We start from the raw sequence: 21,991 nt of genomic DNA, 5'->3' as shown, positions 1-21,991 counted from the left end.
ATAACTGTTTCTCATCCTCCATATAGCCTGTCATCATTTCGTTTCTCCCAGGCTGCTACGTATCAATGGAGAAAATTGTGGTCAGCATCAATACAAATGCAGTAATCAAACCTTAGCTGAGCCCTCAGCATTTCTCTCAGTTCTTTATCTTGTCAGCTTTTCCTGTTTTTTAGAATTAACATTCTCCTCAGTTCTCTCTCTCTCTCTCTCTCTCTCTCATTCCCCTCATTCTTATTCAGTAATATCACTTCCTCTTTGCCTATATATTTAATTTAGAAGCCTGCTAAGATTCACTTCTTCTGCTAGGCCAGTGGCTTTCAAGTTTTTTTTAACTTGGGGCCCCATTATACTCTGAGAAATTATTAAGGACTTCAGTATGAAAAATAAAATTAATGAGACCTGAGGCATTGTTTTACATTTCTGTAAGTCTCTAATGTCTGGCTCATTAGAAGACAGCTTGGATCCTCACATTTGCTTCTCTGTTCAATCTGTTGTAATATGTTGTTAGGAAGTGGATGCAGAAAATCCAGCCTCACCAAGATTGTAACTGGTAAGGTAGGAGTCATACAACAGCCTTTTCAGGTAATTGTGGATATTTGTCTTTGATACTACACCAAAACTTGACAGTAGTTTCTTAGAGGTTATTCTCAATACGCAATCTGAAACCACATGAATGAATTTTTTGTACTCTGTTAAATTGAAAACCATTGGTTTGTCTTGTACTTTGAATGGATCTTTACCCATGCATTCATTTCTAACAGCAATCATCAGTCGTTTGAAAGTTATTGGTCCACTGGTTTATTCAGACATTCCAAATGATAACACATTTCAATATCAAAAATCACATTTATTACTATCACCACTGATCTCATTAGAAAAATATCTAAGAATTGAGATGTCAAGTTCACAGTGGCAGATGCAGGTTTTCCAAAATTTTAGTTATGCTTGAAAGCCTGAAATTTTATCACTGGCGAATATAACTGAAAGTTATTTTTCTTGAAGTATCAGGCTCACTTCATTCACTTCTGAGAAAGGGTTTGCCACATACCCAAGTCTGAATAATCATAGTTTGTCAGTAGCTCTTCAGAATAAAAACAGTGCTCTACAAAAAAGTACTTACAGCTTGCAATTCAGAAATTACACACATGCTTTTTCTTGAGACAAAGATCAGTCATCATCAAGGTATGTAGCACAGGTGCTTTATGGGTAGTTTCCTTTTTGTCATGCAGAATAGTTTTAAAAAGGACGCTTTATTCAAGGTCAAGATTTAATAAAATTAGCATCAGTGAGGACATTCTTTAGTTAAATTGGCTTTTGTGTATGTGTGTTTGAGAGAGGGTGGTTTTGTTTACTGGTATGGTAACTGCTAATACAGTTTAACGACGCTGCCTTCGTGTGTGTGTGCTGAGACACCAGCAGTCACACCTACTATCTGCTTTTGTACCATGGCTCTGAATGTCAACACAGTGTAAAGGGCAAATAATGTCTTAGTACCCTTATGAGAATTATTTTTACCCCTAGTAGATCCCCTGAAAGAGTCTCAGATTTCCAAGTTTCCATAGACCACACTTTGAGAACCTCTCTTTATCCAGTCCTTCCCCCCTCACCCCCCCAACCACACCACAACTCTAAGACTTGGAGTCTTTAAACTTCCTCTTTGCCATGTAATCACTCTTTTCCTGTTTTTAAACTCATGCCCTTCGGTCTATATAAATAATAATTCTTTATCCAGTTACCCTTCAAGTTACCATATTTTTTGCCTTCATTTGTTTAAAAAGTAGTTTGCTTTTACTCTTTCTCCTTGTATTCTGAATCACTTTAAATCACTTACTCTCTCCAGTGCTCTAGATTTCTTTTTTTGTATTCCCAGAGATGTGCTTAATCCAGTGTTTTAATTTATGTTTTTACTCTACTCAGCAGCATTTGTAGCAAGTGACTACTCTTTGCTTCCTGGAGGACTTCAGTGTGTTTTTCTCTTACCTTTCCAGTCTTTGTCCATCTTCGCTGACTCAGCCTCTGCTTATTTTTTAATGTTCCCAACTCCATTATTTTTGTTTACTTGTTCTCATTTACTTTGACTGCCAGTGTTGAGGATGATTCAAATTGCTGTGTTTAATCCTAAATCCCTGCCCTGAGCTTCAGACCCATATTTCCCCACTTCTAAGAAATGTTGCCAAATGGTGCTTGAGTGGCCCATTCAGTTAAGCATCTGCCTTCGGCTCAGGTCATGATCTCAGGGTCCTGGGATCAAGCCCAGCATCGGGCTCTCCTCTCAGCGATGAGTCTGCTTCTCCCTCTCCCTCTGTGATCTCTCTCACTTTAACTCTCTCTCAAATAAATAAATAAAATGTTAAATAAATAAATGTTGCCAAATGGTTATCTCACAACTGGACTTGGCACACCTAGAAACAGACTCCCCTGTTATCTTTCCTTGCAACAGTTCAAAAAGCATTTATTGAGCATTAACTACACTAGGAAAACTGGTCAGCAGAACAGGCAAGATACCTATAAGGCAAATAATAAACAAGTAAACAAGCAATAATGAAGTAATCATAGATTATAAAAAGTACTGGTTATGCTGATGGTAGGAGAGACCTACTTAGGTTTATCAGGGAATATCTCTGAGAAGTTAACACCTAAAATGAGTCCTTAATAATGAGAAGGATTCAGGTTTCTAAAGAGAGAAGGGGAAATGCATATAGAAGGAACAGCAAGCACTAGGGCTAAAGTAAAGACCTTGGGATGTTCTAAAGTCACATGAGAAGCCACTGAAATGTATTAAGTAGGCTGTGACAAAATCCGATTTCCAAGTCTGAAATATTCCTCTGGTAACTCTATGGTGAACATATAAGGATGGGGGGTGGGGTAAGTGGGGAGGAATGGGGGCATCTACTTGGAAACTTAACAGTATTCTAGATGAGAGATGACAGTGGTTTGAACCTCAGGGTAGACCAGAGATGGGATAGAAATGGACAGATATAAGTCATGTTTTGGGGTCTTGAACCAAGAGGATCTTGCCTCAAGATGACAAAGAAAGGATTAGCAGGTGTTTCAAGTGCAGGGCACAGTATGTTCAAAGGGTAAGAAACCTGACAGAAAATGGATATTTGAGGACCTGAAAGATGCTCAGCATGCCTGAAGTCCAAGAGGAAGAGTGGCAAAGGATGAGGTAGGAGATTTAGGTAGAAATCATATCATACAGGACCATGTTAAGAAAACTAAACTCTGTTTATGTCTGGAATTATAATCTGGGCTCTATTTGAGAATTCTCTCATTATAACCAGTAATGGAAATCTTGAGAGTAGATGAGTTACCTAAGGAAAATATATGGAATGAAAGAACCATAGATCCTAAAGTCAAGGCATGAGGAACATTAGCATTGAAGAGGAGTTGACCAAGGGAACTGAGAAGAAACTGAAAAGGAAAATTTGCAGCAAGAGGGACCAGTAAAGCCAAGGGGCAAAGGTTTTTCAGAAGTCCATGGTCAGCATTTCAGGTGATTCTCTGGAGAGTAAATAAAAAAAGACTTGAGAATTTGCCTGTATTGGTCATTGATGAACTTGGTGAGAATGAATTTGGTGCAGTCAGAGGTTGAAAACCAAATTTTGGGGGTTAAATAAATTATAAGGAGAATAATATTGTAAGGTTGAATAATTGTAAGGAGATTGAGAGAGTGCATATAAGACAAGTAGGTGGGCTTTGAGAGGGTGGTGGTTGGAGTTTTTGGTGTTTTTTTTTTTTTTAATGGTCAGCTGGATTTTTTAAATTTAGACTTCACTTTTTTAGAGCAGTTTTCGGTTGACAGCAAAACTGTGGGGGAAGCTACAGAGGTTTCTCATATACCTCCTGCTCCCACAACACGCGTAGGCTTCCCTATTAGCGTTAGACACCCCACCAGGGTGGAATATTTGTTAATTGATGAACCTGCACTGACACATCATTATCACCCAAGGTCCACAGTTTACAGCTCACTCTTGGTGTTGTACATTCTCTGGGTTTGGACAAATGTATAATATGGTTTCACAGTATTTTCACTGCCCTAAAAATCTGTGCTTTGTGTATCATCCCTCGTCCCTTTCTCCCTCCACCAATCCCCGGAAACCACTCATCTTTTTATGGTCTTCATAGTTCTGCCTTTTCTAGGATATCCTATAGTTGGAATCATACAGTATGTAGCCTTTTCCAGTTGGTTACATCATTGAGTAATATGCACTTAAGGTTCCTCCATGTCTTTTCATGACTTTTAAGCTCATTTATTTTTTAGTGCTGAATTATATTTTGTTGTCTGGATGTACCGCAGTTCATTTACCCCCCCATTCAGTTACTGAAGGACAACTTAGTTGCTTCCAAATATTAGCAATTATGAATAAAGGAGCTGTAAACATCTGTGTGCAGGTTTTTGTGTTTACATAAGTTTCCAACTCTTTACTAAAAGAAATTTGGGTAGATTCTTAAGGAGGATTTTTTGTTTTTTAAATATGTGAGACATGTTTAAGTACTGTTTGAAAGAGAGGGATTGAAAGGTTAAGAGAGCAGAGGTGGGATGGAATGGGCTCCTCTATGCTGTTTCTTATCTCAATTGTTATCACCTAGTGTCTCAAGCTAGAAACTTCAGAATCTGCTCTCATTTCTTTGCCCCACTTGCACATACTCATCAAATCTTAATTTTTACCTAAGAAATACTATTTAGATAGAGTTTCCCCTCTCCATACTATTGTCAATTTTATTAGGTCGATAACATCTCTGTATGGCTGTTGAAACAGTCTCATCCCCATTCTATTCCTTTAAAAAAGAAAAAAAAACAGTATTAAACATACTACAGTTCACTTAGTACTTGTCAGGGTCTGGCCCTTCCCAGTATTAACCTCTTGTCAGCTTTCCCTCCTCCCATTTACCATCTCTCCCATCCTACCCCCATGCTACCCTTAAGCTACGTTAAATTTCCCCCTGCCCCATAAACTTGTCTTGTTCTTACCAAACCTTTTTCCTTTAATAAAGGTAAGTTTTCTGTACCTGAAAGTCATTCCTCATCCTCGTCCTCACAAATTCCTGTTCAAGATCAGCCTCAAAGTCACCTGTTGTGACTTGACTCAGGCAGAGTTAATCGTTCCTTTCTGTATCCATAATACTGTCTTCATACTTCTGTTTTTTGTTTTTTTTTTTTTAAAGATTTTATTTGTTTGACAAAGAGAGACACAGTGAGAGAGGGAACACAAGCAGGGGGAGTGGGAGAGGGAGAAACAGGCTTCCCACAGAGCAGGGAGCCCGATGCAGGGTTCGATCCCATCAAGACCTGAGCCGAAGGCAGATGTTTAACGACTGAGCCACCCAAGCGCCCCCATACTTCTGTTTTAACATTCACTTCTTCTTTATTATTTATTTGTTCATATGTCCATGTTCACCTATACTGTTGGCTCCTGCAGACCAGGGACTTTGTTATTCATGCATACATCCTAGATGCTTGCTGTAGTATTTTATGTTCATTAAGTGTTCGTGGGATGAATGACTGAACTACAACCATTAGTGAAACTTTACATATTCCTAGCATGTTGGAATTGGAAACGATCATTTTAAAGATAAGTACACAGAGACCTAGGGAGGCGAAATGATTTCCCAACAGTGATACAGATAGTAACTCAGTCCTCTGGACTTCTGGCCCTATGCTGTCTGTAGGAACATCTACTAGTTGCTCTCAGTCGGTGCTGGTTGGGTAATTGTGAAATTGAGATAGAGCTAGTATGAGCACATTCCCTGTCTATGATGCCTTTAATTTTTAGCTTATAGAATGTGACTCAAAGATTTGGTTGAAAAAATACTCTATATGGAAAGGATCCTAAAAATTCTATTTGAATTCAGTAGATAGACTTGTCTTTCATCAAATAAAGTATTTAATTTAGTATTCTTTTACTAAGGTCCACACTTTATCCCCTTAGTCCACTTAGAGGGATCCCTAGGTGCAAACTTTGTGTGCGCACGCGTGAGTGTGTGTGTGTGTTTACATGCATTTGGGGCACAGGGTGGGAGCATAGGCTCCAGATCTTTTTTCAGAGAGTTTCTTGATCCCCCAAAAAATTAAGAACCACTGTGCCTGAATAAATTGGAGATATTTTGCTTTTGTAATAAGTGATCTTTCTCAAAGCAAAGTACGTTAAAAATTCTTTGGGCTGCTGTTTGAATTACCTTTTTAATCTTTGCTACTTGCTTTCATTTTTAGGGTTTGTGTTTAGTGAAGCAGAGGGATCTGCATTAGAACAGTTTGAAGGTGGCCCCTGTGCTGTTATTGCACCTGTTCAGGTAACATAGACTACTTTACCAACTCCTTAGAGGGACATGTTCAAACGTTTCATACTTGACTTTTCGTTTTCTACTATCTATATGTAATGAGACATGATCAGTTATCTCTTAACTTTTGTTCATGTAAATTGCTATAAATATCCAAAATAAAAAATGAATTCAGAACATAAGCAGGTCATGCAGCAATAGCCTTTGGACTGTCTTTATTTTCAAGAAAACATAATAGGTGTTCCCTGACCTTCAGAAAATGAGGAATTAATGATAATGACATCTAATACAGTGATCCTGTCAAGTCGTAATGTTTTATGCTATTGTTAGGTATATCATAGCAATTCTTTTCATTTGTTCTTTCTGTAAAAATGATTTTCCTACAAAGTTGAAGATGAATAATATTTTCATGCTCTAAAACCTTATACATTTTTAAAATAAGCTGTATTTACAGTTTTAGGTTGTTGGCTTTTAAAATAAAATTAGTAATAACTGACTTCAAAGAATTTCCAAAATTTTTAAAAAAGGTTTTTTCTTTGGGCAAGATAGTGTTAATCTGAATATATTTATTTATTTATATATATATATATATATATATATATATATATATATATATATATATGATTTTGAATCCTAATGTTCGAATTTCAAAGGCCGATTTGCTGCAGATGTTACGTTGTTAAAACCACAAATTGAATTTTCAGTTTACTGTAATACTTAAAATGTCTGAGCAGCAGTGTCACTTCACATCTGTTCTAAGAGAAGCTGGAATTTATTATGTTTTAATCAGCACATTTGGAAAATACATATTTAATGTGATATTTATTATTCATTGGGCATAAGGAACACATTCCTGAACTGTTAGCTGCAAAGTAAATTTGTCTCAAGCCTTATACTCCACATTATTAAATTAAAAATTTATCTCTGAAGGAGGCAAAAAAATCTTTCATGCCTGATTCCAAAATAGAACCTTTATAGGTCATCATTTTATTTCTTTAAAGGGTAAAATTGATTTTTTTTTTTTTGCATTAGTAGAATTATTAAAAAAAATTAAGAAAAGTTTGAATGTTTGAACGTTGCCTGGGAGTAACTGAATATAAAGAATAAAATTTAACTGTAAATTAATATTAGAGTTGTTATACTGTTATGCTGGGGACAGGTTTTGGTTGCTTGCAGAATCCTACTATCTGATTTTGAAGATTCGTTGTCCTGTCTGTGTTTAAATTAGATTATATTAATATTGCCCCTTCTGGGTTTTACTAAAAGTCTATGAATGTTGTTAAATGCAAGGTATACCACAGGAGCTCCCTGTTTTATAAAATTCAGTATATTTCCACAATGATAGCTATTTTTTGCAAGGGATAATTGTGATGTTCAAAGCCCTCTTGTATCTTTGAGGTAGTAATTTAGTTTCATAGTCACATAAATCTTTTCAATCATAGAAGAATTTTGGTTTTTTTTTTTTAATATTTCAATGTAAAAGTCAAAACTAAACCATTAAGCCTAATGAAGGGAAATGAGCAAGTCTAGATACTAAAACTTTTTTATTTTTTATTTTTTATTTTTTATTTTTTATTTTTATTTTTATTTTTTTTTTAAAGATTTTATTTATTTATTTGACAGAGAGAGACACAGCGAGAGAGGGAACACAAGCAGGGGGAGTGGGAGAGGGAGAAGCAGGCTTCCCGCGGAGCAGGGAGCCCGATGTGGGGCTCGATCCCAGGATCCTGGGACCATGACCTGAGCCGAAGGCAGACGCTTAACGACTGAGCCACCCAGGCGCCCCTAAAACTTTTTTAAACTATAAAAATTAGAACATGGTACTATTGCCAGAAGAATAGGCATATTATGGAACCCAGTAGTTAATACAGGAGTAAACCACATTACATATAGCAATTTACCAAGAATTTATCACATACTACAAATCAGTGGTAGAATAAAATGAAATTTAATGAATGTCACTGATACGCCTGGTTGCCAATTTGAGGGGAAAAATGAGTTTAGATCATCTGATACCATATACCAAATATGTTCTTGATATAATATTTAATCACAGAAAAACTAAACTAATGTATTGTCAACACTAGAGAAAGGATGAGTTCCAGGCTCAGAAAAATATTTGCAGTGAATTAATATTGCAGTAAGTGGATATTGTCTTCTTACACAAAGAACTTGTACAAATTGGTTAGAAAACACTAAAACTCCAGTGGTGAAATGATGTGTATGCGGTCATCACAGGTGGAATAATGATAGACAACCAGAGAATCAAGATGTTCAACCTCACTAGGAATCCAAAAAAGTACAAATAAAACTGTAACTATATTCTGTTGGTTACTCTTTCTAATTTTTAAATATAAAATAATTGCCAGTGCATATATGGGTAGGATGGTGCTGGCATATTCATATTACCGTATAGTACATTTGTACTTTGATTTGGGGAGGGAATTACATTATAACAGGAAGCATAATGCAGATTTTTTTTGATGAAATCATTGTACTTCTATGATTCTTAAAAAAGTAATCCTTAATATGGAAAAGGTTGTGTTCAGTAAGTTTTTATAGTAGTAAAAGAAAAAATTATAAACCTAATATACTGTAATGTAATTTACACATGAAATGATGTTTGAGTACATTTTGATAGCTCAGTAGACATTTAGTGATTAAGAATTACAGTTAGGAATCCTGTGGGAAAACAAAAATGGGAAACATAGTCACATACCTTTTATGCTTCTCACTTGTAATAAAAGATAAAACAGGTATGAAAGAAAGACTGGAAGAAAGTATATCAAAATGCTAACAGCGTTCGTATTAGTGGTGAAATAATGGGTATCCCACCTCATTTTTCCCAAATTTTGGAATGTAGTTATACTCCTCAGTTTTATGGTTGTTGCCGTACTGGGGAAAAGTCAGAAACACTTGATTATAGTATTGGTAGATTTTACTTCTATAAGAATGTTGTAGAATATTACTTAGTTTTTTGTTAAAATATTTTGAAATGATTGCTTATTAGGTGGCAGGTACTGTGCTAAGTGTATTACGTGTATTATTTCATATAATCCTCACTGCAGCCTTTTAAAGTTTATGCTATTATTATTTTTAGTTAGTAAAGTAGTGGAACCAAGATGCATACCTAGGTGTGTCTGACTAAAAGCAGTCCTCTTATCGACACACTACTGCTTTCAAATATGTAAGTGAGAAGCATCGAAGTAACGTTTTTCTTGGATCTGCCCCGTGGAAATTTAGATACAGCAGGTGGCACATAAGGGTCTTCATTTTTAATAAACAAGTCAGGTGACGAGGATGGAAGTGGTCCGTAAACTGCACTTTGAGAAGGAAACACTACTGAACTGTTTTCTATCAAATCATTAGTATAACACACTTGACTCACTTAAGGAAAGGTGAGAGGTCAGTTTGTTTTTTTTTAAATCTTGTAACTTTTTTTAGTTAAAACAGAAGTTGGAACTCATAATAAAGTGATGAGACTTGTAGTGATATTCTCATATCACAAATCAGAGCTAATAGAGCAGAACCACGTTTGTATTTTGATTTCTTTTTCCCCAAGGAATCTAAGAGAAATGTAGCCTTTTTCCTGTTTCTAGGGTCTTCACTTTGTGAATGAGCAATGAGTTTCTTTATGTGTTATGTTATGCGTCTGTTATTTTGAGTCAATTGAGTCAGTTCTTCTATTTGCCAGCAAATACGTATCATGAAAGAAGAATTTTATGGATCTAGAATCAAGTTTATATAGTAGTATATTCTGAATAATATGCTCAATTACTGTTGAATGTGAAGGGAAACTATCTGAAATTTTTATAACACTACTTAGTAGATCATAAAGGGGTACAAATTAGGGTTTTTTTTTCCATTTTAAAATAATAGAATAAGGTATGTTTATAATGCATTCTAATAATTATTGCTTTAATTGTGTAAAGGCATTTCTTTTGAAGAAGCTCCTGTTCTCTTCAGAGAAGTCTTCTTGGAGGGATTGCCCAGGTATGATAGTGGTCTTCTATAAACTTTTCCTTCACCTTCTAATTTATAGATGATCTGTGCAGCTTTCAGTGGCAGTAGTTTAACTGAAATTATTTATCTTAAAAAATAAACTATAAACGGGATATTTTTTCTTGAGGTTTATTTTTTTCAGTGTTTCAGAGATTTTCATCAACAGTGACTCCAAATGTTAATATGTGTATTCCCAAATTTGGTTTACCCAAGAAGTCTAAGACAGGATAATAGAACTAAGGACAAAAACCTTTGGCCTCTCACTAAAAAGTGGTGCCATTTCCCTGAACTGTTAAATGATAGCATACCATAAGGAATAGTCATTTGTGTTTGTTTTGTGTTACTTAGCTCTGAGCAAGAACTGAGTTATCTTTGTATTCCTGCAGCTTTTAGTACAGTGCCTTAAACAGTGCAGATAACACTGCAAATATCTCTGGATTAAATTGCAAACGAAGCTGTTCTAGCTTCTGCAATATGATTAGGTCAGAGAGCTGTGTGGTGCTACCTGATAATAACAAACATTTGCATTCCACTTGACAGTTTACAAAGTCTTTCCTTCAGTAGTGAACAATTTCATGGGAACATCACGATAACTTCTGGAAGAATGGTATTATAATCCTAGTTTGATATATAAAGGCAAAACAGTTTCCATTCCAAACCATACCCTTAGAATCTTCTAATGATTGTGAATTTAAGAGCTGAAGTGTCACTCATGTATTTTTTATTAATTAATAGCTGAAATGCAAAATAAATTGTAGTAGAGAAGAAACCAAGAGATACTATTATTAACATCAATGTTTTATTTATAAAATTTATGATATTTGTTATACAGGAATATATTCACATTGATAAAATATATAGCATTGTCATAAATGTAAATGTCGTGGTGGTTATAAAATGACCTAATTCTTGCCTTTAAAGAACTGCTGATCTATTAAGAGAAGTAGAATTCTCCCCATAGCATAAAATTTTACATAGGATGTGTACACATCATATCCCCTTTGAAAGTTTCAGGGGCAGTACTACTTTTGGAGAGCTATACTGCTTGAAAAGGGGAGGTGGCTAAGGCTCAGGAAGAAGTTGTCTGAGCATTTTCTGATTGCCCTTTTCTATAAAAGTCTAATGTCCAAATCACTGCAGTATAGTATCGGGAGCTTCTGTATTATGCAGCATAAGCATGATGGCGTCTGCTAATGTAAAGAATTGTGGTATTGTATGTGCTGACTATGTATTATCTCATTATCCTTACCCCTTTGGGACAAGGAGACCAAAGACATTAGACTAACTCAGAAATAGAAGTCTCAGCAGGCCCTCACACTGTGCCTGGTTCTGCAGTCAAGGAGACCTCATGGCTCCAGGGCTCCCTTTGCAGCATAAGAAAGGGGAGCGATCAGTACCAGGTTATTCCAAGTAACGTATTCTTTCTCCTAATGTTTAATTCTTCATTTTTCAGGATTCTTTTTCTAATTAATGGCAATATTTAATAGTGATGACATATTAATCCTCAAGCACATTGTTTTTTTTTTAAACAGATTGTTTATTGCGGGGGAGGAATCCTCCACTTAAAATGCTTGAATTTCGGTATTAAATTAAAACAGTCTTAATATTGTTATCCATGACAGGATTTTTTCTTTTCAGAGAAAACCATTATAACTGATACTTTGGTTATTTTTAGAGGAAGAGCGGAAGGAACTCCTTTGTCATACCTTATGTGATATTTTAGAAAGTGCTTGTTGTGACAACTCTGGATCATACTGCTTGGTTTCCTGGTTAAGAGGAAAGACAACTGAGGAAACGGCTAGTATTTCTGGGAGTCGTGCAGAGTCTAGTTGCCAAGTGGAACATTCTTGTAAGATACATTTTTATTTCCTGAAGTAATTTCTTGTACCTTTGTTTTAATAAAACTATTGAAAATTTTAAAGAAAAAATATTTTAAAATTTTCATAACACATCTGTTTTTTTAGCCTGAGCTTAATTCATGAGCTTTAGTATTTTTCATTTCCCTGTCAGTTATTTTAGTTGTTGGAGGATATTGCACTTACCGTGTCATTTTTAGAAAAAAAAATTGCATCTTTTAAACTTTTCTAAAAGTTTTAGTTAATTTCTGCTTGATGACAATCTCTTCGGAGCTTTGGAACTCTCATTTAAAAAGTTTAAAGAACATAATCCTACTTACTTTAGTTTTAGATGCTTTAATGTTGGTTTTCTTAGTATTGGAAAAAAAGGATTTTTGGGGACATTAGAAAATTTCTTAAATATCTTTAGTTTCGTAGAGCAGAGATGGGTACATTATTCTTCATTACATATTGTTTCTTTTCCTCCTGAACTTTTTGGACATTATGTTAATACAGTCTACATATATGGATCATTTTAAGGTAGTTTTAAAAAAAGGATTTTAATTATTCCTTCATTTAAGTTTTTTTATTATTGAAGATTTCTCTATTAGCTATTCTTATTCATAAAAAATATGCTGTGGAATTTAGCCTTTGAAAATTCTTGTGCAATCGACCTCAAAACTGCCAGAATACACTAGTAAAATGGAGACTTCTGGTGGTACTGAAGGTAGATAAAGAATTGCTGTTCTGTTTTACTTTTCAGGAATTCTCTTGCTAGTGTGTGACTTTTGATAATTGGTAGTTCCACGTGCTTATATTGAAGAAGTGACTTATCCTACCTATGATGCATTCCATTAACTATCATCTCTGCAGAAATTATTTTTAAAGAAATTGGACACCTGATTTATAGAGAGTAAATTTTGATTACTCATGACATAATCTCGATTTCCATGTAGGATGATCCCTGAGGCACGATTGTCTCCCACAGGCTGAAATGACTGATATGTCAGCGTCTTCTTTCTCCTGCAGTTATAGGGGCAAATTCTACTAGGAGTACATTTGCAAGGAATAATTTTTAAAATTTAAACAGTTGAACGATGTTTCCATTTGAGGCCTTTTTAAACATAGCCTTTCAAAAAGAATTTAACATACTTTGAGAGTTGATGATGACAGTTGAAGAAAACAAGTGGAAAATATTCACAAGGATGATAGTCAAAAATCTTAAGGTTGGCTTTAAAATATTTTGCAGGTTTTACTGGGTTTCATGAAAGCGCGTTTAATAGTTGCATTTAGGACATTAAAATTCTGATAGAGGAACAGTTGAACTAATTAAAAGTTGTTTTAAAGAATATCTGCATAAAGCCAATCTATATATTAATATGCAAGAAAATAGTAAGATCTTTTAATGTTTTTTGTTAGTATTTTTGTAGTACACTGTACTTACCAATGGGGTATACTACTGTACATTTTTGCAGGTAGAGGTTAAATCGCTCTAGGTTAAATAGCCTCATAATGTATTAACTTTGGTACTTGAGTAACTAATTTAGGTGGGCATATTAGATTTAATTTCTCTTCAAAAAACATAGTAGTTTTCCAATTTACTTTGCCCCATTTTAAAAATGGATATGAAATAAAACCATATTAAATCTGTTTTTAGGACTGTAAAAATTTGAAAAGTTTTGTTAACTGAAAATTTGAGAATTTACCTTAGATGTTGACAAATGTAAAGAACTTACATTAAAGTTTTTATTCCGTATAACAATCTTTTACCTGTTCTTTCCTTTGTTCCCAGCTATGTTCTTTTTCTTGTGTTTTATATTTTTTCACCATCCTGCCTGCTAAGCTTTTTATTTTGCTTGCCTCTTTTTTCTAAATTACTATCTTTATGTCTACTTTCATAGTGTATACCCAGTAGAATTATTTAGGTAATCAAGCGCTGCACAGCAAATTAGTACAATTTGGAAAAGGTTAGGTCGAATTTTTATTTTATCCTGAAATTTTACATGTGAGTTGTTTTCCCCTTTGTCAATAGTACATTGTGCACAAACATTAATTTCATTGGCTTGTGTGGTGTGTGTAGTTTTTGGCTTTTGGTAACGCACACTTGTTTGCAGTAGTGAATGCTCAGGTTCAATTTCAGTTTGTTTCCCACACATGTCAAAAGCTTATTGAAATTAACCCATTTGGACTGGTAAAGATTTTTAAAAGTAGTTTAAAACATTTGAAAATTAAAATGATTTTAAAACGATAGCCTAAAGAAACATTTTTAATTGTAATTCAAAAAAATCCAAATTTTGAATTCATAATGAATTTATTTCATTCTCTAGTAAGAATTAATATTTAAAGTACTAAGATTTGCTTTATAAAATATATATGAAATTGTTCATTGTGATAAATTTAGAGTATCTTGATTCATGTATGAGATCTTTAAAGATGTTATCTTTGTAAAGGGAGCCAAGACTCTCTGGATTCAAATCTCGGCTCTGCTGTTTGTTGCGTTGTGCTCCAGGGAGGCTTCTTCTCTGCCTCGGTTCCTCTTCTGTAAAATGGGGATGATAGGGTTGTTAGAGGATTAAATGAGATAAGACCTGCAGAGCATTTAGAAAGGGCTCTGGCACTTGGTATAAAGTGCTACATAAACATCACCTTGGATTTAAATGATTTCTTTTATTTCCTGTTTTTTTTTTAATTTATAATTGTACTGTATTAATGATCATAATCTAAATAAGTTACTGAAAACTTCTCTAACAGTTGTACAAACAAATGAGGAAACAAACTTAAAGCTGTCGTTGAACCTGTGTAGTTTCAAAGTGCTATGCCTTTTTATACACATTAGTTTAATAATTAAACATTAACCTAAAGATTTTATGTTATAAAGAAGGAAGATTAGCTATGGTGATTTTATTTGGATCTGTGAATTGAAAGATTATTTAAAAGTGCAGGACACATTTCAGTGATGTGTGAAGCACTCTCAATAATTTCTCATATTTTATATACTAGCCTAACTGAATTGAAAATAAATGTTTATTATTTAATCACCCTCTACATTCTCAGTATTATGTCCATTTTAGTTATAATCATGGTAACTAAGATCCTGAAATATAAATTTGTGTTATAGTAAAGTTGAAAATAAACTGAGAATTTTAAGGGAGTAAGGAAATAGGGAAAATTTTGATTGCTTGAAAGTATTTACAGCCTGCTGTGTGTATCTTGTGTCATTTATTTGCCATGTGTAGTGCTGAAAAGTGTCTTTTATGTATAGCTGCCTTGGCTGTCGAAGAGCTTGGCTTTGAGCGATTTCATGCATTAATTCAGTAAGTAACATTGGAACATTTAAAATACTTACCTTGTGGACACATTGCCATTTTAAGTCTGTTCATACTGTGGAAAGGTACTTAGATTTATATACTTGAGGATTAATTTGTTATCAGTTCTTTTTAATAATAACTTATAAATGTTTACTTAAATTATTCTGATTCCTAAATTAGCTAACTACCAGAATACACTTTTTTATATTAAAAGCTTCTTCATCATTACAACGAAAAAAATCATTCTAGCTTAATGTTTCTCTGACCTGAATGAATACAAAGATTTCTAATAGGATAAATATTTGAATTACTATTTCATTTGCCAAAATATGCCTTCTATGATTCTCGTCAAAAGTGCCATATTTTCATTAGAGCGTTAAACTTTTTATTGTAAAAGGTAAGGATAGCTACATTGATAGAATTACAGGTGGCATTTGAAATACGACATTAATTTCTTTTAAAAGAAGCCACAAATGTACACCTTATCTTTGGTATTCAGATATTTATTACATAATTTTCAGGCTTTACAGAGTCAAGTTTTCTTTTTTCTTGAACACTTCTTAGAGCTACTTCATTCTTTAAAAATGTATAATTATTGTAGAATTTATTGATGCCAGACAGTTCACCTAAGTGATGAAGAGTTTTCCTGCCAAGTAGGCATTCTATTTTAATGGTATATATTTAGCGACATTTGTCAGCAATAGCTTTTGCTTTTAGTGGCTAAATTTGTATTTGAAAATTTGAGACACAGAAATCTCATTTGTACATATATAGTTTAATGTATAAGACGATTTAAAAATTTTCCCATTTGTCAGTGTAGTCATTCTTGTCATAATACTAATACTTAATTCTTTTTTCCCCCTAGAAAAAGATCATTCAGAAGTTTATCAGAATTAAAAGATGCTGTCTTGGACCAGTATTCAATGTGGGGAAACAGATTTGGAGTATTGCTTTTTCTGTATTCTGTGTTACTGACAAAGGTTTGTTTCTTCTGGCTTTTATTAGAGTTCAGTACTGTTTTTCATGCTGTGATGAGTAATTTTATTTTTCATACTGTTTCTAAATCTCAGATTAAAAATCTCTTATGCTGATAATAAGGAATCATCAAGTTCTCTTTCCTCACCACTCACTTAGTACCTAACCACTTTCAAACTTAGTTTTACCCCTGATCTTCTGTGTTATAGAGGTTATCAGTAATGTTCTAATTATGAAATGCACTCAGTTCTTCTGAATTTTATTTTCTTTCATCTTAACAGTATCTGGCATTTGACACCTTAATACCTTCTGGAAGCTCTTTCTGATGCTCAGTCCCTCTCTTAACTTACTGATAAATCACTGTGCTAGTTCCCTTTTTTTAATGTCTAATGATCCCACTTCCTCCCCCCCCTTTTTTTTTGATAGCTTCATTTTCTTTCCCTGTTAACTCCTCCTTTCTCTCCCCTTCTAAGTTTTTATATCACAGAAGTTTTCAGTCCCTGTCTACTGTATGCTTTTTCTTTTATGGGCATTTTATTCTCTCAACTTTTATGTGGTTAATTCCAGTGTGTACACTTCCTGTCCTACCTTTTTTTTCCCCAACTGCTAATCTCCTATCTCTAACAGCCTGTTAGTCTCAGTTGAGTATCCTGCTAGATTTACCATGTCTGCTATCAGACTTCTGTCATTTGACAGGTGTTTATTGGGCATTGACTCTCTGCTAAGGGTTGGAATTATGTGAGAAACAATTTTTTTAAATGATTCCTCTTCAGTACTATAAAAAATAAATTGACACATTAATAATTCCATGATGACACTGTTTTTAGATGTTTATTTGTTGCATGCACAAAACATGGGGGAAAATAGAAGAAGGTATGTCTGAGTCTTAGGTTTGGTTTTCTTTCTTTTTTTCTTTCTTTTTTTTTTTTTTTGGTGGAATCAAGGACAGACTACATAGTAGGGACGGTGTGGTGGGTATAGCGTCTTGATGGATGAGGAAAAGTTTTCTAGATGGAAAAGCTGTGGGAAGATTTTCTGAGCCATGGAAACAGCAAGTATAAAGGCATAATGAATTTGGGGGTGTAACACTGGAAGAACTATAAGGAGTTCAGTATTACTGCAGCATAATATACCAGGAAGGCAATAATGGGAGATGAGACAGTGCACTTACGTAAAAAAGGCTCAGAATGTGAAGGCCCTTGTAGTCTGTGCAAAAAATAATTGGCAGTCTCACCTGGCTGAAATTAGAACAGAGCAAAAATTTTGGACACGGTAATAAGATCTTTTTGTTGATAAGGTTCCTTAAATTGAGGTTAGAGTTGTACAAGAGGGAGTTGGTGGTGGGGTTGAAGACTAGAGTCAGGAAAACAAGAAAGAGTGGTTACTGAATAGTGAACCTCAGCTAGGGCAGTGACCATGGAAATGGAGAAGAAAGCATATTTAGAAGCATGTTCTAAATTTGGAAATTTAAAAACATTTTCGGAGCACGTTTAAGAGAAAGAAGCAAAAGTACTTTGTAGTTGGTTAGATGTGGTGAAGAGCAATGAGGGTGGGATCTGAGATGACTGATCTCTTAGGAGTTTGGCTTTGACTGTTCATTATTCCCCCCATTTTTTATTCTCAAAACTTTTGATACCTCCTCTTCCCTTTACAGCCAATAAACCATCATGTCTAGTTGTTCTTACTTGAGCTGGTCTTTGAGATGATGTCCCCTCCCTCACCAGTGATTGTCACTTGTTCTTATTATTGCTTTTGGCTTTATCATGGCCTGCTTTGTATTGTTTACAAGGCAGCAAGTGCAAAATCTCATACTTGTTTGTATTGTCCTACAATATTTAGGCATTCGTTAAATATTTGGACTGTTGATTAATGTCTTTAATCCTTAGAAATGGCCTTAATCTGATAGAACCAGTGGTTAAAGTTAGGTGAATAGCACGGTGACGGGCAGTTATTCTTTGTTCTTTCAGGGCTGATGAAATGAAAATGACCAGGTCTTGTACTTACCTAGACTTCTGGGGATTTGGATGCCCTTTTGAGGAATTAAAAAAATATCAGAAAATTGGTTTTTAAGAAAATAAGTTCCTGCCCTCCTAGTTTTACACTTCATTTTGTCAGTACATGTTTAAATTACTGATATTTCTGAGAATGCACAATCAACTCTGTTTTCTTCTGTACCACTTAGACATTTTGTATATTTAAATAGACATCGCTATCAACACTCTTGTGTATGTCTTTAATACCAATAAGTTTTTTAAAAGGCCTGATACTTCAGATGCCTTAGCAGACGTATTAAGTCTGAATTTACTTTAGCCTGAAATTAAATGAATATTAACTCTTAAGATTTAATAATTTTCTCCTCCCTCCTCCTGAAACTTAAACATCTCTCAGTACCCCTTGCACCAACATGCCGTGAGATCTATTACCCATGAGATAGTCAGTGCTCTTTGTATAGAGCCGAGGAAAGAAAAGATATTCTTGGAGGAGCTCCTTCTTAACCATTATCATCTCATGTGTTCTCCCACATCAAATCTGGATAATTTTTTGGGAGAAAAGTTACTTAAATAAATGTGTTTTACTCATTTATAGTAAAAAATGGTCAGTTTGTAAACTACTGTAATTTTCATTTTTAGTTTTTAAAATAAGTCAATGAATTTTTTGGTTCCTTTAGGGCATTGAAAACATAAAAAATGAAATTGAAGATTCAAATGAACCTTTGATAGATCCTGTATATGGACATGGCAGGTAATTAACTGAAATCTGTTCTCTCCCTACATGGACTTAAGTTTTTAGAAACTTGACTTAATCTGAGTCAGATACTTCATTCAGTGTTGACAGCGTAAAGTATGTGGATTTGAGTAGTCTGTGCTTTATGCATTGCTGGCTTTATGTACGAAATGATAATTTCCACTTCACATTTATGTATGCATTGCACTTACCGTGGCACATATTTTCTTTAAAGATGACAGCGGGTGGTATTTTAACAAATTCTGCTTTATGTTCCACTTAATTTTTTAATGAATTTTTAAGTGTATCCTTACCTATTTGTAAATGCTTTCCTGCTTGAGGGAAATATTTTTTCTTTATTTTTCTCTGAAACCGTCCCCCCAAGCTCTTTACAGTTCTATTAAAATCAGTGAAACAGTGATAGTTAACCCACTCTATTGCATAAGTCCTTCTCTTTAGATCTTTGTGCCTCAGATGTTAAAATTCAATTGACCATCAAACAAAAAATAATAATTACATAAATATTTATAGATGATTATAAATATTAAGTTATTAGTCTAAGTAATCTTTTTTCCATCCATTTAAACATGATATCTTTTTTTTTAAACGTGATATCTTAAAGTTGTTAAATTTAGATGAATATATAGAACAGTAGATACCATTGTGATGATACACTCAGTGATACATTTCGAAAGCTGTTGTTCAGTTGAGTGTATAAAATAAAAATGGAAGGTATTCCCTAACTTTGTTTCTTAACCAACATAATGTAGAAGTTGTTACTTTATGCTTTACCACAGGGATCATTTGATGTGAAAACTAGTTTATTCATGCTTTAATTACTTTTAAATTTTTATTAATAGCCAAAGTTTAATTAACCTCCTACTGACGGGACATGCTGTTTCTAATGTGTGGGATGGTGATAGAGAATGCTCAGGAATGAGTAAGTATATTTTTTGCTGTGTTTACTCTTTGATGAGGACTATTTCCTTAGAGTATGGTTGACTGTTACTCATCTACTTAATGGCTCTGTGTTACTTAGAGGTTAACATAAGTGCTTTAATATAGAAGAATCATTCCCTGTCTTCAAGGCACTGTCACTTAAAGAGTGTGGAATGGAGTTTGGAGGCAGACAAACTTGGATTCAAATTCCAAGTGTAAGACTTTAGTCAAGTTACTTCTCCCACCTTTAGTTTTCTCTAGTATAAAATTGGGATTGTAGAACTAACTTCTTTAGAAGGTGTAGATCTCTTTTTATCTATAAATCTAGTACATATTTATCCAGTGGTATCTGTAAATCTCAGACATTATTGCATTTTTTTAATATTGAGAATTACAAGTAATACTCTTTGAAATATTTGGTGAGTCTAGTGGTTTTTTCCTATATTACATTTAGTGTGTATAATTTCCTTTGAAATGCTGGGCAGATTTAATGTTATGTGAGAATTTTAAACTACCACCCCCTCCACCACACCTCCATTTCTGGTCTCAGTGATTTCTTTGCTGTAGTTTTGTGCGTTCCCAGGGACCTTGAAGTGAAACACATTATTGGCCAGTTCATCCACTTAAGAGCCGATAGATAGTTCCGAATAAAATTCCCTTCAGCTTATTACCGGGTCAGTCTAAATTCAGTTATTTACTCATTCAACTTATTTTTTTTTTTTAAAGATTTTATTTATTTATTTGACAGAGAGAGATACAGCGAGAGAGGGAACACAAGCAGGGGGAGCGGGAGAGGGAGAAGCAGGCTTCCCGCTGAGCAGGGAGCCCAATTCGGGGCTCGATCCCAGGACCCTGGGATCATGACCTGAGCCGAAGGCAGACGCTTAAGGACTGAGCCAGCCAGGCACCCCTCATTCAACTTATATTAACTACTATGTATCTCTTTTTGGAGTATGTAAAGCATAGGATGGGAAGCTTCTGTAGTTTCTACAGTTCACAAAGAAATTTATTTATAATACTTATATTTTATAATTTTATAATATTATAAAATTTATAATAATGAGATGAGACTGTCACCAGATAGCAGAAGCAAATATTATGATTGAGTTGCTGCTTTTTACTCCCATTTAAATGAGGGAATCTTGATCTTAAATTTGAATTTTTCTCAAATTTTAAAAATAGGTATAGTAAAGAAACAGGAAAGGATATAATATTAAGGGAGGGAAAGGTCAGTAAAAATAATAGAATTTCAGGTTTAAAAGCACCATAGCACAATCCAGCCCTTCATTTATTTAAGAAGTGTAATAACTACCTTCCCGCCGTACATTAGATAAAATAGGCAAATTATTCACTCGTGTTTAGGTTAGAATGAGAACCTAGTTTTGCTGATTTTCGGCAAAGGACAAAAAACTCATGGACAAAAAAACTACACAAGTTACCTTGCTCTGTTTTTTGTAAGTGAGCCCATTCTATTCTTGAACCTTCCTCTGATTCAAAGCTGTGAAGGCATTTAATCCTGCCAGTTAAAGGTATGTCATTCTTTCTTCAGTAATATGCCCTCACCCACATGGCTTCTACACACCCTCTCTTTTTCCTTCCCCCTACGGTTTCTGGGGCCTGAAGTATCTTAGATCATCTCAGATGATCAGGGAAGGAATATCTGGTTCCTGCTGAACTTGGGTTGAGGTATCTCATCCCACCTGTCCCTGTCTTGGCTACTCCTCATAATTCTACAGCTCATAAGTCTTTCCACCTGGACTTTGGTGCATTGCTCTGGCTCTTGATACTAGTTATCATGGTCCTCCTTTCTCTTCATTCTGCAAATTCTCCTAAGACTCTCCTACTTTCAGACCCAGGCTGTTCTGTCTCCCTAGGCTTTTCCTCACCTATCCTCCCATAGGCTTTTTTTCTTGCTGTGAATTTGTT

At 34.5% G+C, this 21,991-nt stretch overlaps 1 protein-coding gene across 4 annotated transcripts in view; it reads left to right on the top strand.

Annotated features, from left to right (window-relative positions):
- Positions 1-21,991, top strand: part of MINDY3 (MINDY lysine 48 deubiquitinase 3) — an 86,682-nt gene that overhangs the window by 5,977 nt on the left and 58,714 nt on the right. For 2 of the 4 annotated variants that reach the window (XM_078075177.1, XM_036097042.2), the window contains exons 2-8: positions 6,215-6,294; positions 10,215-10,275; positions 11,960-12,133; positions 15,382-15,433; positions 16,293-16,407; positions 19,071-19,144; positions 19,987-20,066. In XM_078075177.1, coding sequence (XP_077931303.1) covers positions 6,215-6,294; positions 10,215-10,275; positions 11,960-12,133; positions 15,382-15,433; positions 16,293-16,407; positions 19,071-19,144; positions 19,987-20,066 — 636 coding nt within the window. Of the gene's footprint in view, positions 1-6,214; positions 6,295-10,214; positions 10,276-11,959; positions 12,134-13,911; positions 14,087-15,381; positions 15,434-16,292; positions 16,408-19,070; positions 19,145-19,986; positions 20,067-21,991 lie in introns of all 4 variants that reach the window. The other 2 variants (XM_078075178.1, XM_078075179.1) reach the window with 2 other exon arrangements.

This window comes from Halichoerus grypus, chromosome 6 (genome assembly GCF_964656455.1).
Source record: "Halichoerus grypus chromosome 6, mHalGry1.hap1.1, whole genome shotgun sequence".
Taxonomy (NCBI): domain Eukaryota; kingdom Metazoa; phylum Chordata; class Mammalia; order Carnivora; family Phocidae; genus Halichoerus; species Halichoerus grypus.
The sequence above is the reverse complement of the archived record's forward strand: the minus strand, read 5'-3'. Positions and strand labels throughout refer to the sequence as shown.